Raw genomic sequence first — 17,800 nt, forward strand, 5'->3', positions numbered from 1 at the left:
GCAGATACAAAGTTCCTGAATCTGTCAGATTCAATTCTAAAGTCAACAAAAATCAATGATTTTCATATGCTTTAGATCAGTTGTAGTTGTGCTCAGTCTGCCTGATGAGCCTTATTTTTTGTGTTTCTTCTAAATATAGGAAATCATTTTTATTGACATTAAAAATACAATTTTTAGAAGTGCTCAGTGGGAATAAAAAAATACATCAACCTGGTATTTTTGTCTTTCAAAAGTCAATTCTTGCAAGTACAGATGAATGGATATATTTGTATTTTTTTTTTTCCACAAAGCAATAATAGTGAGCTTTCAGGAAAGAAGTCTAGCTGACAGGTAAAACTTGTCACTAGATTCCCTGTCAATGATTAGAATAAAAATTCTTAGAGGGAGAGATCCAGAAACTATCCATCAATTCTTTGAGAAAGTATTTATTTATTATTCTTCCAGAACCTTTACGTGAAAACTGACAGAGCAAGGAGTTTTTGATAAGAGACTTACTCATCTTTCTCCTTCCCAGTTAAGAATTAATCTGTTCATGCACAGTAACTGCTCAGATGCACAAGTGTCCTACATATTCACCACAAAGTTTAACTGGCCATCATAGCTAGTTTTCTTGTGCTAGTAGTGTCTGTAAATTTGTACTACATTACCTGTTATGCATACATTTGTCAGAAGAGCCCTTCAGTGCCATTTCTCAAAATAGGAGTTTTATGGGATTATTAACCTAATCCTGAATAAGCTAATGAAAGCTTCTTTTGAGGCTTGCGGTTACAGAGTCCTAAGTACATCACTTGAACAATAATTTATTTGGATACAGATTCAACTAAAATGCTAGCTGTCTTTCAGGTTTCATGTAAACGTACTGTAGTATCTCTGTGCATTCTTTAGCTGTGTCACAGATAAACACGAGGATATAATGCAGTACTAAATATTCTCCATATTTCACTTCATATTTTTTATAGATAGATTTTGGTTGTATCAGTGTCAACTGCATTTTTCTCAACAGAGTAATACCCATCAAATTGTGTTTGCATGTCAGTCATTCCTAAATAAATTGTTGGTACTGGAAATTGGTTCCTGAGCTTCAGCAAGTTTGCAGTTACTGTTTCTGGCAAATAATCTTGATTTTGCTTTGCTACTAAACTATTAATTCATACAGTTTCTTAAACTGCATTTTTATCTTTATCACGGCCAAGTCCTTTTGCTCCAAAGGTATACATATATTTGTTTGAGCTCATAGCTCAACATATACCAATGATCTGAGCTGTCTTTGGCTGAAGAGCTCCTTGTATGTACTGTATGTATTTATCCTTTACACCTAAAGTTTGTGAACGTGAAAGTCTGGAGAAGAAATGACAAAAGAAAATATGTTTATTTTTATTCATAATATTTAATTCAGTTCCTAAGAAGATTGTTATTTTTCATTCTTAGGCCAACAGTATATATTTATAATGTGGTAGTTTCTGCTTTACACTTAGAGGCCAAATAATTAATACTTAAACTTTTTGAAATCAAAATTACTAGCCTTGTATTTGAAAAGTGCTGAACTGCTAGGAACCTCAGTGACCTGTTTAGCACCTCCAAATTTATGGCTGGGATAATTATTTAAATTCTAGACTTTCTAGATAGAATTAAAAGATTTTATGTGGGGACACCTACAAGCTTTTAAAAATTCCTGAGTTCTTATCGCAAGCATTGAGTTTAAATTGCCCAGTGTATATCCTCAAGGTGTATATTCATTGCATGGCAGGTTCGCAACATAATCTAGACTCAAAGCAGAGTCCTTTTCCTTCTGTCTCCAGTCTGAAGGGACTCCAAGCAATTGGCATTCCAAGCTTTCAAAACATTTGGCTACCTGGGATAGTTCAGCAGTGAAGAGAGGAATTTTTGTTCTGTTATTAGACTCTAAAGTCTCATTTTACAACTGTTTAATTTATTTACCAATGTCTTGGGAGATCTTCAGAAGAGCAGAAATATAACACTGCAGTACTTTCCAAAACACTACTAAGGCTGTGATTCTGCCACAACTGTCTTTTAGACGTTTCTCAGTCTACCAGTCAGTATTACTTTAACAAATGTATCAAATAGACAGTTAAGCTAATAAGTGTCTTAGATGACCCAATTATATCTCCTGCTCCCCAGCCCTCCTACATAATTACACTTGTAGTAAAAGAATGCATATTTTTGCTAAGTAGCTCAGCAGCATCACATTCAAATTCCTCATGAACTCTTGGATGAAAATTATCTAAATTGGATGATTTATGGTTTTTTAGATCATCAAGAGGTTTTTCTTACACTTTTTTCCAGTGACTTTGCAAGCCAGCAATCCTTATTATCTAAACAAGCAGGTCTGGAATAGGTTTCACCACAATGTCCTCTGTAGTAAAGACAGATGTAAAACTATCAGTCATTAACACTGTCATTGTGTTTCTTAATTGTTCCCTTTTGCCCTTGAATATTCTCTAGCTTGAACAAGACACCCTTCAAATAAATCTCTGTTCTGTTAGTGTGGTGGGTTGGTTGTTTCTTTTTTTGGTCAGCTTTCAAAAATCCGTTTCAGTCCTTCTCATTTCCTTCCTCCAACTTTGATTTATGTACTGTCTTCAGTAAGTTTTGAAATGTTTTCCCCAGATGGGAAGTCACCATTCACTAATACTCTCCGTTTTTCCTTTAGTGGTTCTCTTAATTCAAACTTCTGAAATGCCATTAAAGGCATCCTTAGCACATGTAATGATTTTAACTTCTGATACACATCTCCTACCTCTTTGCATTTAGTTGTAAGTTGCTTTTCTAACGTTAATGTCACATTCTGGTGCCTTTCCTTCTCCTATAATCATTGACATTGTTTAATGGCTTGTCTGTCATGCACTGAACTGTTATATGACGACTCTTTTTCTTGATCTTTTTCTTAAAGCTTGCCTTGTCAATAAATAACTTAAAATATTACCATTCATTCTATAGTCCAGGGAAAGGAAATGGCTCATGTGTAAAGCAGATACAATGCACAACAATCACATTTGGTGACAACTTGTGGTTTCCCACAAGTATTAAGATATAAACTGATCTTAAACTATAACAGAGTTTTGAAAACCTCTCACCAGAACCACCCACTCCAGTGAGAGTTTTCCAGAGCTCTGAGAAAAGCTCCTGAAGCTCACCACAACAGGTTATTAAGTTCCTTTTGGTCATCTAGCAAGAGCTGCGTATCTATAACTTTGAAACTGTGTGTTTATGTTGTAATGACAGTCACATATCCTTCATAAGAAGGGTAGATATGCTTAACTCTTGCAATCAATGAGCTGGACAAGATCAATTACCAACTGAGAGGAAATAATTCAACATCCAGAAGTTGTTTTGTTCATTCTGTCTTCATTTTATTTTCTTTTCATTGTAGTTCTGGCCAGGAATAATGGATGAATTGTCAGAGCTGAGAGAATTCTATGACCCAGACACTGTGGAGCTGATGAACTGGATTAAGTAAGAGGATTTTTTCTCTATTTAAGTTAAATGCTTTTTATGTAAATCTAATGTTCTTAGTTATAGTCCTCTGTTTTATTTGTCACAGGTCATCAGTGATCTCTGGTGACCCACAGAGATAGTTGCAGATGAATGGGGTATTTAGAGGTTAGCATATTAACGACTGTGGAGGACAGCAATATGCAAAGTCCCCCCAGCCTGCTTTTTTTCTGGTTCAGTATCATGCTACTGTATTGCATGTGTGCCAGGAAAGCAGTTGATGCCATTTGCTCCCGTAAGCACACAGTTTTCCCAACTGAAAGAGTCATTTTGGAGGTGTCAAGCTTCTTCCATCATATTATGTCTACCTATTTACATTAGTAGTTCTTTGTATTGAAACAATTTTCTTTTGATTTCCCAGTCCTCCACCCATTCCCACGCCCTTTTCTTTTTCTTTAAGAAAAAAATAGAATGTTTATAATTATAAAAAACTGTTATGTACAGTTGTAGGGCCAGGAAATCTGTACCCTACGGTATGTTTCTTGACCTTTAAAATAGTAGAATTACTTACTAGAATGAATCCTAGCATATGTTCCAAACTGTAAACAAAATATTTGTAATTGAACTTGACAAGGCTAAACACAGGTACAAAATCTGTTTCAGGAGTGTGAGAATCATTTCAGCCCCACCTCATCACTTCTGCTTTCTCACAAAGCATAGAAAAGTACTTTTTTGATGAAAACAGTTTAGAATACTACAAGTAGAAGATCTGATAAAAAGGGCCAAATAGGACATTTCTGGAGGATTGTGAATTTAAGAGATATATTCTATTAACATACAGTTAACCACTAAAATCTTTCAGGTTAAGTTCAGGTTAATATAGAGATATTCCTGGGATTTTTATTTATTTGGAGCATTTTATTTATTTTTCAAAATCAGTTTCTATTCTAGACATATTACATTTAGCACTGACCTAGTATTTCCTTGGAACCCTCTATCGTGTTTTCATATGCAGTGAATTTCAGGGAAGCCACTCACCCAGACCGTTCTACCCATAGCAGCATATTTGTACTCCATAATCTTGTATTTTTAATCCATAAACTAGACGGAGTAATTCAGAAGTAAAATGCATTACAAGCCTTCCCTGACTTATTTTGAAAGCAGGCCATGTTTTTTCCATCATTTAGAATCTCTGCAGCCATATTGACACATTTTTGTGACTAATGTTTACCAGCCAGTTCAATTTAGCACTACTGTTTTAGTAAAAGATGGTAAATGTCTGATAGTTCAGGTCTCCTATGTACAATATATGGAGTTATATATATGGATTTATACATAAAATATGCATGTGGAGTTACTCCCAGTCATGAACTGGATTTGACTTGATGCAATGAGAATAATTTTTCATATGTTCTTAGTGCTGAAAATGCTAAACCGGTGCTTGTCCTCTTTTCATGTTATGACAGACAATTAGAGGTAAATTTTCTATTTGGAATTTATTTTGTTTAGACATATTATTCATACAAAGAAGAGTTAATTATTAGTGCATTAAATACAAGCCAACAAAAAATAATGGTAAGTTTCTAAAAGTGGGACTGATTTTCTTAAGTTTTGATGCGTAAGAAAAGTATTTTATGATACTGACACTTGATAACTCTGCTACAATTAATGATCTGGCAAGGTTGGTATCAGGAACTAATCATTCATTACTAAAACTCAGCATAAGGTGCTCTAATTTGTCACATATAGCATTGAATTATGAATAACTCATCTGTGTTGCAGTCTCTCCACATCTCTTGATCTGCTTAGATCTAAATGCATATTAACTTGGCCAAATATACAGATATATAGTCTGAATCATAGCCAACTATTAGTCTGTCCACTATGAAGGGTCTCAGATGTATTAACTCCTTCCCTTACTAACATTAGCATAACATTTTCAGGAAGATATACTGGTTTATATCTTTAAAATAAAGTGCCTGCATAGTATCGGACTGCATCTATTCTAGAGCACAATTTTTGACATAATGAGCTTGCATATCCCAGTCTTGTTGTTTCCTACCCTCCACCTCATTTTTCTAGTTAGTAAAGAAAAAAAAAATAGAGGTCAAAAAGGTCCTACCAGTAACACAGGGATAGTTCATAGCATTGTTCCCAGATGGGAGGTACATTAAAATTCTTAGTTTTGGTCTTTCTCCCTAAGACAACAGGAACAACATGCTCATTTGTGAGATGGGGAAGAATATCAGTAGAATGAGCAAATCAGTAGCGTGAACTTCCCTACTCTGTTTTCTTCTGGTAAGTGTTTAAGAAGCAATGTCTTAATAGTTAATAAAAATCATAGAAAAGGTGGTTTTTGTTTGTTTTTTTGGTTTTGTTGTTAATTTAAGAAATTTCAGACAACAGCCAAAATAGTGGTGAAGTCAACTGAGACTAAGATTTGGCAGAGCATAGTTGTGTGTCAAATGGATTTGATTCAGACATGGGGATCAATCAGGCAAATTCTATTTTAGTGGAGACCCCCCCAAATTTTGAAAGTGCAGCTAAGGTTACAAAAATAGAATGCCCATGTTTTGATAGGAGTTCTTTTATCCAGTAATTTGTATTAACAGCTATATTTTAATTTTAAGCCAGCTATAAATTTTAACTCTTCACTCTTACTTACCTACATGACTGATTTTCAAGGGTAATCATACTGAAATCAACACATATTCCAGACTTTAAGGGCAATATTACACTTGTTTAAATTACTCTTTCCTGAAATTCTTGGGCTTACCCTTTGCTATTGACTCTGATTTGCCTGTAAAATTCAAGCACGAACTTGGTAGTGCCTGAGAACGATGTTTATCCCACCAGTGTAGGTGCACTCCTTTATGTGAACAATGTGTGCATGCAAGAAATTGAGGCTGGAACTAACAAAAATGCATCTTGTTGCTCTTTCTTTGTGGCTGTCATTTTCTGTTATTTTCTATCTTTCCAAACGAGAGGAGGGGGAAGACCATGATAGTCTCATTGCATATGCTTTACTGCCTACCAGTTTCAGCTATATTTTAGTAGAGCGTTCTGCAATTAAAAAGACCTTGTTTTCAAGAAAAAGAAGATTCGGGAGTGGCATGCTTGAGAAGTCCTTTTCAGAATTTCCTTTTCTCAAGTCCCTTTGCTTTGTTTATTCATCTCACATCCAAGTGCTAAGAAAGGAATAATTTGAGACTTACCTGATTTTATACCTTTGAAAGCTGACTACTGAGTTTAACTCTGGAGGACTTTCAGTAAATAGAAATAGCTATTTTTCTTTCTAATGATATAACCTGTGATTACAACATTTGCCATTTTGGTAGGGCTTCCTTAAAACAAACTTGCAATAATTCTGTAGCAGCTTATTAACAGAAAGAATTACTACAACTTTTAGAATCTGTGCAAGTTGAGCATAGACCTGTAATTCCTGTGAAGCCCTTTTCTTTTTAATGAGTTATTCTTTAGTATTTACATAATTCTCTACATTCTTAAATTTAGATAAAGAAAAGCTTCACACATTATACTGTAGTGGTTAGTTTATGCATTAGTTGAGCTGTAATTAACTTGTTGAAGGCTTAGAGCTTCAAAAATAAATGAAATTATTTGTTCAAAATGCCATTAAGTCTGCTTGGAATGACATTTAAATTACATAATGTAAATCAGTTTGACCTGTAAGTCCTTGTCATTATTTAGTGACATTTCATACAGAATAAATTGTTTGCAGGTTTGGCAGTGTGGTATGGGGCTTGGGGGAAAGCTATGAAAACAAATTATCCTTTCATTTTATACATCATTTGTTCAGACATTTGTAAAAATTGCTTCATTTTTCTATAATAGAGAAGTGTCATTCAGTGGTTTGAAGCACATTAGCTGCCTTGGATACAGTCCACAGCAGTTAGTGACTGACGTAGGTAGAAGTATTAGAGAAAGATGCTTGCATGAAATGTAGAAATTATCCTGTACCTGAAAAATATTAGTTAATTGTCACGTCCCCCTCTAGTGGTTGTTTCAGAAGATGAAAGCTCAGTAGCAGCTGCCAGTTAAAGTTCTTCAAGATAATAACTAGAGATTAGAATCACATGAAGGTCACACTGGTTGTTGGCCTGGGAACTGTCTGAGCTGGCCCGGGTAAAATATGGGCAGTGGTACATGTAGGGCTTCAGATATGTAAATCTAAGTCTTGGGGAAACATCTAACTTCACCTGGAATACCTTGTTCCCAATTCCATCCAGGACCAAGGCCTGTAAGCCAATTTTTTGGAAAGCAAGAGAAGATCATTGTATTGCTTTTAAAGTATAGCAGGAGGGAAAATGGTCAAAGCTCTTAATGCCCAAAAAATAAAGAATGCACTGAACTGTATTTCACCCCTCCTGGGCAAGAGGGATTACTTTTAGGAACAGGGGAATTGAACCTTGCGCATCTTCTACATTTTGGACAAGCGTTTTAACCAGTGAGTAATGACAAAAGGAAACCGTCGCCATCTCCTGAAGATTCTTTTGTAAGAAAAGAGGCTGTAGGCTGTTTTTGTTTGCTTGTGAGTTTGTTTTTTTTAAGAAAAGCTTGATTCTGCAAGTTTGCTCCTGGGCACTTCAGGAATCAGAGGTGCCAAATTGCCTGGATGAGGCCAAGTCAGGAGATAAGTATTGCTGATCTATAAAACTTGAACTAATCTGGAACTGAAACAGACTTCCCACAGTAACACAGACATATTGAAAGCATTCAGAATCATCATTTTCTATTTAGGTGTCTTAAGCTCTCTGAAGTTCCCATGTGAACCTAGTCCACGTGTTTTCAGCTTAGTCTAAAGAACTGTGCTTTCTTGCAGATGCAAGGATGAATCCTAGCTGACAGCCTGTCAGTACCATTACATTTGCATAATATTCTAAGATGAATTAATTTCTTTTAATAAAACATTTACTTCATGACACTTAATGATTTTCAATGTTTTAAGTAAAAGAAATTTTAAAGGAGATAAAATATTTGCAGAATTCCAAGTGAAGCTACTGAAGAACTAGTAAATCAGTAAAGTTAAACTATCATATTAAAAGTACCATCTCTGCCTGTCCCAGATGAGATCAATATAGCAATGCAAGAATTTGTAGGAAGGGTTTGTAGTTATTAATTCATTTATAAGCATAATCTCTTGCAAAGGAATAGTAAAAGCTAATACTTGTCTCAACATTTCCAAGCCTGTCATTGAGCTTAAAGATGACTGAGTTTGTAGCTGCAATTTCAAAAGGCTCCCTAAGCACACCCTGAAGTGTCACACTTGTTTGACTATCATAGGTGCCATGCATGCATGCATTTGGATTTTAGGCATCTATTCATGTTCCCTCAATTTAAAATTAATTGGCTTAGTATATGCTTCTTTCTGTTGTTTTAATCTCTTCCTAGAACGTCCCTTAGTTATATGCCCACTAAGGGCTAGAAACCAGTTAAGCAATTGGCATACTATCACCACTTTTATTAGCCTTAAATTATAGTACCCTCTCTTGCCTGGCATGTTTAACACTTTTTTTCTTCTACTGTGTCTTAATATATTTCAGGTTCTAAACTTGTTGGGGGAGTATGGGCAAAACAGTGCTTTCTTGGGGGAAGTGTTTAAACAATCCCAAAACACCAGGACTTATTTAGGTAACAATTCTAGGCATTGGTTTTGATTTTCAGATGAGATCACTGTATCAATAATCCATAGTATTTCTGTCTGGCCTCTTTCCCCACGCTGCATCCCCTGATCCTCCAACAGGAACCATGCTTTTTGCAGTGAGGGTGACTTTCCTCATAATTTCTCTCCCACAATTGCTGGAATAGGAAGATTGATGTGTGTGACACGGCAAAATTTTCATTCCATATGAATACCAGGAACAAGTTTTTGCATTCAGATTATCTGTTTTACGTAGAATACGTTGCATCACATACAAATGTAAGTCACAATAAGTTTCCTGAATTTTTTAAATAATTAGGATGTAGAAATTTATGAATATTGAGAGGTTCTGTGAGCCCAAGAAACATATGAAATTGGAATTAGTGAACATTTTCAGGATCATGTTTTCCCTAAATTTCCTCATAATGTATTTGTTATTTACAGTTCCATGTATTTATTATTGTGATTTATTGTACACTTTTAAGAGTACATCATTAAAGGAAATATTGGAATTCAAGGCCTCATATTTGAGAAAAATGATGGTTGCTTAACAGTTTGCTCCCTGAATAATGAAGACAGAAAAATGTTTTTTCATTCCATTGGATCTATAACAAGTGATGCAAAAATACCCCCACAGAGACTTCCTCAGACTTATCAACATTTGTTTAGGTCAAACACTCCAAACACAGCAGTGTTTGCTGGAAGCATGCAGCTATTAGCAGGAGTCAAACTGTGCACTGGACGGACGTTAACTAATCATCCCCATTATGAGGATAAACATCTGAGAGAGAGAACAAAACAGGTAAGAGTATTGCAATTGCTTAAGCTAATTCCTATTCATGTCACTGGCTCTGTTCAGGAAAACACGTACAATCTCTAATGGCATAGTGCAAGTGACATCACGTGCTTTATGCATTGCTCTAACTGATTTTCAGATGCAGTTCCAGAATATAATTTCATTTGTGAAACTCAGTGCTTTGGGCATCTGCTAAGTCACTTCTGACAGCTGGTGTATGTCTGAATAACTGAACTAGATGGCTAGTTCTGAACAAGCTGTTAGGTACTGTTGGCATTTACAGATCCTGCTGCCCAGTCGGGCTGTTAAACTCACATGGAGCACTTCCTGATTTGCCTGATAGTCCCTTGAGTTCCCAGACATAACAGCACATAACATTTTATATAGAAACTACCTTGAGAAACTCTGCACAGGGAGACTGTGTAGAGCAATCCTTTCCTGTAATTTAGACATTTCTGAAAGTTTTACAGGCATCTACCAAGGCCTTTCTGAAAACAGCAGCAGTATCTTTCAGTTTCATAGCCAGCAGCAACACTATTGTGCATCATAGTATGCATACCATCTTGTAGAGGCTGTAAATGGATACTGAATAAAGATGGGTTGTTGGTTTTGTTGGTGTTTATTTTGTTTGTTTTTGAAATACCTAATTCACATCATGTGGCTTATCAATCTCAATTCTTCCTCTGGTTCAAAATAACAGAATCATGAAAGAGCAAACAAATAGGTAGTGATTATGCACTTACCTTGCAACTCAGTTTTCTTCTATTATAGATTTATCAGATCTATGCCAAGAGATCTCCTGAAGATGTTTACAGAATACTGCGATCCTTTGGCACGGACTATGTGATCCTAGAAGACAGTATTTGCTATGAAAGAAGACATAGTAGAGGCTGTAGGTTACGTGACCTACTTGATATAGCTAACGGCCACGTAAGTATTTCATACAATATTTATACAGAAAATATTTTGCTTAGCTTCTTGTTGAAGCTCAGTTAAGATTTGGAGTAGCTTGGGTTATTTCCACTTCATCATAAGTGTAGCAAGTAAAACCTAATGGAGCTTTTAGACATTCTCAAAATTGCCAGATTGAACCCTCTTTGCTTTTAATAGTATTTGATGGAATTCAACCTGTGCAAAATAAGCAATCACTTCTGCTGAGCATCAGATGAACAGAATACAAATAATGCTCCCTTTCACAGGGTAAATCACTTCATAGCTTTGGTTCCCTCAGGAAAAGTAAACAGTTGTATTACTCTGTTGTGTAAGGAGAATTGTCAAACATTTCTAGAGCTAATAACATGGAATGGTAGCAGACCACATAACCCAAAGCAGATACTTGCCACTGACAAGTTAGCATTTTGTCCATAGTAGAGACAATGATACTGTAAATCTTACTGGTTTCATGTTACTTTCTTCCTCTCACTTGTTTCACACAGTCACTGTTAACAAATCTGGCCAGTCTGACCCTCTGAATGTATCACCAAGGTTGTTTTCGGTTTCTTGTTATTTTTTGTAACTGAATTGGCTAAAGATATTTCACAAAGTTGTTCAATTTCATTACAGATCATGGACGGTTTGGGAGAGAATGAACCTGATTTGAAGCCTTCATTGTATCCTCGCTTCTGTGAGGAAATTAAAAAAAATCTGCCTTCTTATACCTTACACTTCACTAGAGTGTTTCAAAACAAAACATTCCATGTTTACAAACTTGCTAAGCATAAATAACATTTCCAACAATGTCTTCAAGTTCAGTATTTTTTTTAATGCCAGGACCCACATTAGAAAATATAGAAGTTTACAAACATTTCACATTTGTAAGACATTTTACATTGATGGTTTCTTGTTTAATTACTGCAATTTTTTGTTTGTTTTAAGACAGTTTTAGTTCTGATAACATTCTTGATGTTGCCAAAATTGTCATGGATTCATAAATGCTAACTGGGACCATTTTGATTATAAAATCCAACCTGTGAAATACCTAGGATGTAATTGTTTTCAAGTTGTAACCAGCTGAAAAACACACAAAATGAGCGGCCTGCATGACCACTGCAGAATAGCTAGCCTATGAAGTTCTGCTCACTGTTTTGGATTTTTACTATAAAGTTACAGAAATGCAATGAAAGCAGGCCATGCTACTCCTATACTGAGTATGTGTTATCTTTGTGAATCTTTAATTAAAAAAATAGTGTTTAGTTGTACAATGTGATCTATTTTGACAGATCTTTATGCTCTTTGAGTGCCTCTTTTTTGAATTCATTGGGAATGTATGTGGATACGAGTTTCTATGCTTGTGGGTGTGATTACAGAATCAGCAAACAAGTTTAAAGAATAAAACTTTAATCGTTGTCCTGCATTTTTAGTGATACAGAAACATACTGTTTTATAACATTATGCATATAACGATGGAGTGTTACCTATTTCTAATGAGAGTTAAGGTTGGAGCATGCTTGATACATGTTGCATGTATCCTTGTAAAATATCCTTGTAGAATGCTCAGGACAAACAAAACACGAATTTCTCACCTTGGACTCTTGCATTATTTTCTGTATGTACTTTATGAACTACAGGGGGGCGATTTTCCCCCCACATGAATTCCAAAAGTAAGATACCAAAACTGAACACTGCCAACCTTACAGAAGAAACATTCACCCCTAAAATTGACAGGAACCTTAGGTATTTAAATATGTTTGGGTATTAGAGCTTTGCTTTACATTATTCCAGTCACAAGGCCATTTATTTTATCACAAAAATCACTGTATCGTTGCTCTTTAGCCTAAGAAAGATACTACAATTATTTTAAATTGGTTTGGAAGATTACATGAAAGCAGTCCTCAATCCTGAGAATTTGTGATTTGTTTGTAGTCTTTGTCTTTTTACCAGGCTAGAACTTTGTGGATTGTATTGACTTTTTAAATGCTCTGTAGGTAATATGTCACTTTTACTGTGTTTTAGCACTGCTTTGGTTTTATATTGAAATTAGAGATTAAGTCTGACTGAAAGTCTAACAGTACTCTCCAACTTTAATTAGACATCCACTAGGATCATTTGTTTCTTATGGAAAACAGAACTGTAATAATCAAGTGCCTCTAGGCCAATGTTGAATTAACATTTGAACACCTATAGGAGTGTTTGTGGCCTGTGCAAATAACTCTGTTATAATAATTACCACTGCAATTAATTTCTAGTGATGGGAAACTTAAAGTGCTACTGATAGCAAATTCCACATTTAATTTAATCAAGATGTGTAATGAGATTAGCTTCCAAAACTAGGCTGTGTTCCAATTCCAAATGATTTAAATGTTTTCCCTTTTCAGTTGTACTAAGGTAAATTACTGAAGAGATGGAGATGGTTATGTCACATGCTCAAACAATTTTATATTCAGTAAACACTCATTAACAGTGTTCAACATCCTTCTACACTGTCATGCTAACACAAAAAGAAAGCATGCTTTAATCAGACTGTATTTAAATCAAACATTGACAGTAGCTAGGCTGTTAAACTGAGCAACTGAAACTCCTGAGTAATTTCTATCCTGTACCTCTTAATGAGGCTGGAGACCACTGCAGTTTAACATAATACAATAATAAAACATTTTAATCAGTATTAAAACTTTAATTAGGCTCGTAATGATGCATGCCTGTTCTTGCTGAAAGCATGGGTCAGTGAATTCCTCAATGAGTGCCTTACAGTAATTGAAAACAAGCATATGTAAGGTAAAGTATATCTAGGCTGTACTGTCTTATTTTAAAATGTGGTTTTATCTTTCTTTAAAGGTGCAGTAACTTTCTTGTGATTGAAATGAGAGATTCCAAGATCCAGTGGTACCCCAAGATTTTCACAATTTATTTGTGGGTAACAGCTATGACTAGAAGTCCAGACTATAACAATTAAGTAGACTTTTTTTCTTCAAAAACACAGCCTGTAATTTTGCCAAAAGAGAAATTTAAACCTTTTTATAGAAAATAAAAAGTTTTGTTTTTTAAAATAAAATCCAAACTCCCTTTGCTCTTGGGTACACATAAAAACCACAACTCTCCTGATCCAGAACTACCACAGTAACAGTTTTTTGCATAACACTAATATCTCCCAAAGTAGCACACCAGAAACTTGAAGCATTAGATACAAACCATTTTTGAAATTTTTGCAGCTAGCAGTCATTAAGGCCAGGTAGTTTGTGATACTTCCAAGCTATTCCAACATTTCTGTATTTGAAAGATTTAAGATGAAGGGTGTATTTCAATAACTATCTAATAAAGCATTCAGAAGAACGATCTTTTTAAAACAGTAAAACAGAAAATGCCAAGGAACAAAAGCACCTACCAGCTCTGAGGAAAGGTACATACACTTGTCAACACAGCACTCAGACAGCAAGCAGCCGCTCCTCTGCCCTGATTTAAAGGCTTGCCTGCCAGAGCAAGGCATGCTGGGCACGGCAGCCAGCGGTGTTGGCCAAGCTACTGGGCTGTGGGGACTGGTGGTACAAAGGGCTATGCTTCCTGTTCCTAGAGGTTGGCTCTAAGTCCGGGAGACTTCTAGGAGGTATGTGGTGTTTTACTTGTCTGGTTATTTTCTCTACTTCCTGTGTCTTACTATGGTATATATTTACTGCATTAAAAATGTGCATTTTTTTTTTTATAACTTCACCTGTTCCTGATCTACGTCATCCTGATACACCTTATTGCCAAGTGGCTGTAGTGTTATCACTGTTTTGTAGTATTAAGTATGATGCATCCCCATGAACACCACTCGTGGCAATGCACTTACCAAAATCTGAAATAACTAGCTATGTGAATGACACCATCATGATTTCATGTGTGTTACATATTGTCTAGAAGGACTCAAGCTGTGCATTATCAGTGGACTGGTTGGCGCTGAATGACGTATTTAGAGCACAGAGGCAAAACGTTACCAAGTGGCTGGAATGTTTTTAGGGGAGAAAAAGCCTTTGAGGACCATAAGTATATTTTCATTTTGTCTTTCACAATTCTGTTGGTGAGAGCTAACATAGTTATTCTATTTGTTGTTGTAAAGAGATGTAATGACTCCTGTATACTAAATAAATTGCATAATTTGAAGATCAGATGTTTTTGGTTTTTATGGTGGGATGGATTGAGGAAGGCGCTGTTAGGGAATCTGCTTTATTTCAGTCCATGTGAAGGAAAGGAAAAGATTTTTTCAGTGGACAGGTTTTGACCTTTCTCAGGCTTGTAAAATGGCATTTATCACTGTGGCTTTTGAATCATCTTTGTGTTCTGCCAACTTGCTTTAACCAGGGATTTGCTTGTTTCTGCATTGTAACTCAAGCTTTAGTAGAAATGAAACACTTTTAGGAGAAAAGCCTTACAGAGCTCGTGCTTTATTTGAATAAAGATGTTTTGACACAGATATGTTTTCAAAAATCTAGATGTTCTCTTGGCAGGGAGAAGCAAGATGGGTGGAAGTACATATATGATAATCCAGCATGTAGTGCTGTGGTGTTTTTTTTTTTTTCCAATTTGTGATGCCTGAATGCAGAATATCTTCACACGTACTACCACTCCTAGAAGGAACTTTTTGAGTTTTGTCACCAATGTTAATTAGGTACAAACAGGAAATCGGAAGATTAATTTAACTAATAGAATATAAGCGTGATATGGTGTGCTTGTGTAAATAGCATTCAGTGTTCCAGAGAACCACATTTTTTGAAACGTCTTCACCAACGGTTATCAATAGCATAGTGCAAACAATTTAAGCAAGTCCCCAGGAAACGGCCACTTTTTTTAATCATTTCCATAACTAAGAAATTGCTCAGCTTGTTCCTACTCTCCTAATCCTGCTCATTTCATAGCCATGTTTTTTCTTCTAGACACTCTGGTACTAGCCAGTAGGTCAGACCTAAAGACAATCAGCTTTCATATGGCTTAGTATACATGTTATATATGCTAGGAAATGTTATTTTAAAAGGGGAAAAAACACAAAGATTAATGTAGTTGGCAAGCAGACAGATAAGTACTAATATCCACATGATTATTTAAATTTCAGACCTTTACAAATATTTTATACTCAATAAAATGTTCTTACTACATGCTAAATTCTGTAGACACCGTGGAAGAAGATTAATGAAAGTACCAGATTACTGAAAATCCAGCTATGTAGGGACCAATGATTTCTATTTAATTTTTTTCTTCCCCTCCACTCATTGCAAAGCTTTCTGTTGGCACAGCAGCTGTCCCTGTTCTTGAGAGATGTCGGTGCTGGGCTTTGATAAGGTTTTTCTGTAGAGGGGCTGAAATACTTGTGCCTGGGTGTGTTTGAGGAACAAGCAAAGATATGCTTTCAGGATTGCCTCGGTAATTAAAAGAGCAACATGCAAATTAAGACAGATAAATTAATTGAACCAATTCGTAATCCCTAGGAAGAGGAAAAGCAGTTTTTATTAGGGCATGACAGCTGCAAATGAGCATGTGCTGAGGCTCTATCTACACAAGTTCCTATAGTGTTTTAAATGTTTTTCTGTCCCTTTGGTTTACATTGTATAATATGTTAAAAAAAAATAACAAAAAAAAAACTTTGTGTAACTGTAGTTCAAAATGCAAGCAACTGTGAGGGTTTGTTTGTTTATTTTTGTATGTATGTTTACAAATCACAACACAGCTGCAATTGGGGAAGTAGTAGAGCAGCAACTTCAGCTTGGCTTCCAAATTGCCTGTTTGGGAATGGAAATTGGAGACATCTCAACCAGAGTAACTCTACAACTGTGCTGAGCAACCCAGCTGCTCATGTAGTGCAAAGTCACCATGCTACAAGAATTGTGGTCTGGCTTGCTTTTACTCCCACCCAGTGACCAGTCAAGTATTTCACAGATGGTCTAAGCACTTAAACAGTGCTGAGTTCTCCATGTCACAGAATACCCTGTAATCAGGGCACTTTCCTGGGAAGGTAAACATTTATAATTTTTCTCAGAAGCTCAGAAATGTGTTTAACTGCAATGGAGTTGGAGCAAAGCACCACTGACTCCTCTGTTTATTGCATTCTGTTGTGAATCTCAACCTGGTAGTCATGTGGGAATGAATTAAGATTACAGGATAGGGAGGAAGAGGAAGGAAAACAACTGGAACTTTCTGAGATATATTAGTTTCCTTGCCATTTGTCCTGCCTGTCTCACCTGACACTCTGTTAACCATCCACCTTTTGTACATGTCCTGTTGCTCGTGGTGAATGTAAGGTTCAGAGCAGCAAGACATACTACATGTCAGCTTCTTAGCTCCCTAATCCCAGCCAGAGGGTTGATTGTAGAGTAAAGCCAATGGGGAACACAACTTGAGTACATATTGCACGTAAAGTTAGTAATTTCCTTCTCAGAGTAGTGGTCTGTCTGTTGCAAAAAGCACTCGTATCTGAGAATAGTGCTGGCCTGTGGCCCCAGCCAGCTTGCAGCTGTCTGTCTGGAAAACTCAGAGATATTAACAGTTGTGTGAGTACCTAAAGCTTGAGTCCACATGTCAGTCAGAAGCAACTGCTGCCTCCCTCAGCTCCTCTTCAGACAGAGGAGCATGCACGACTGAAGTCTGTGGAAGTGTCTGATCAAAGCTGAGAGGGAAGCAATTCAGCAGAATCCAAGCTTCAGTCAACCTTAAATATATGCAAGGAAGAGACATCATATACAGAAGGCTTATTTATTATTCATACGATGCTTTAGATACGTATGACACTTCACAGGGAAATAAGAAGACAGTCCTTGCCCCAAGGAGCTTACAAGCTAAATTAAATGAGAATGACCAAAATGACAGTCTGTCCATAGTTGTGGCAAGAACACAAGGAATGCACACACAATTAGTGCTGTCTGGGGAAACATTTTTTTGTGCATAGTATCCATTTACTTCTTTTTTTGTATCCTGTTTGTAACCGCTAA

At 36.1% G+C, this 17,800-nt stretch overlaps 1 protein-coding gene across 9 annotated transcripts in view; it reads left to right on the forward strand.

The window, feature by feature from the left end:
- DPY19L3 (dpy-19 like C-mannosyltransferase 3) overlaps positions 1-14,984 on the forward strand; it is a 36,129-nt gene extending 21,145 nt beyond the window's left edge. For 7 of the 9 annotated variants that reach the window (XM_040571579.1, XM_040571581.1, XM_040571586.1 and 4 more), the window contains 4 exons: positions 3,392-3,474; positions 9,782-9,914; positions 10,680-10,838; positions 11,472-14,984. In XM_040571579.1, coding sequence (XP_040427513.1) covers positions 3,392-3,474; positions 9,782-9,914; positions 10,680-10,838; positions 11,472-11,633 — 537 coding nt within the window. In that variant the 3' untranslated portion in view covers positions 11,634-14,984. Of the gene's footprint in view, positions 1-3,391; positions 3,475-5,656; positions 5,752-9,214; positions 9,625-9,781; positions 9,915-10,679; positions 10,839-11,471 lie in introns of those variants that run through there. The other 2 variants (XR_005823800.1, XR_005823801.1) reach the window with 2 other exon arrangements.
- The last annotated feature ends 2,816 nt before the right edge of the window (positions 14,985-17,800 follow it).

Source organism: Cygnus olor, chromosome 12 (assembly GCF_009769625.2).
Source record: "Cygnus olor isolate bCygOlo1 chromosome 12, bCygOlo1.pri.v2, whole genome shotgun sequence".
Classification (NCBI taxonomy): Eukaryota; Metazoa; Chordata; class Aves; order Anseriformes; family Anatidae; genus Cygnus; species Cygnus olor.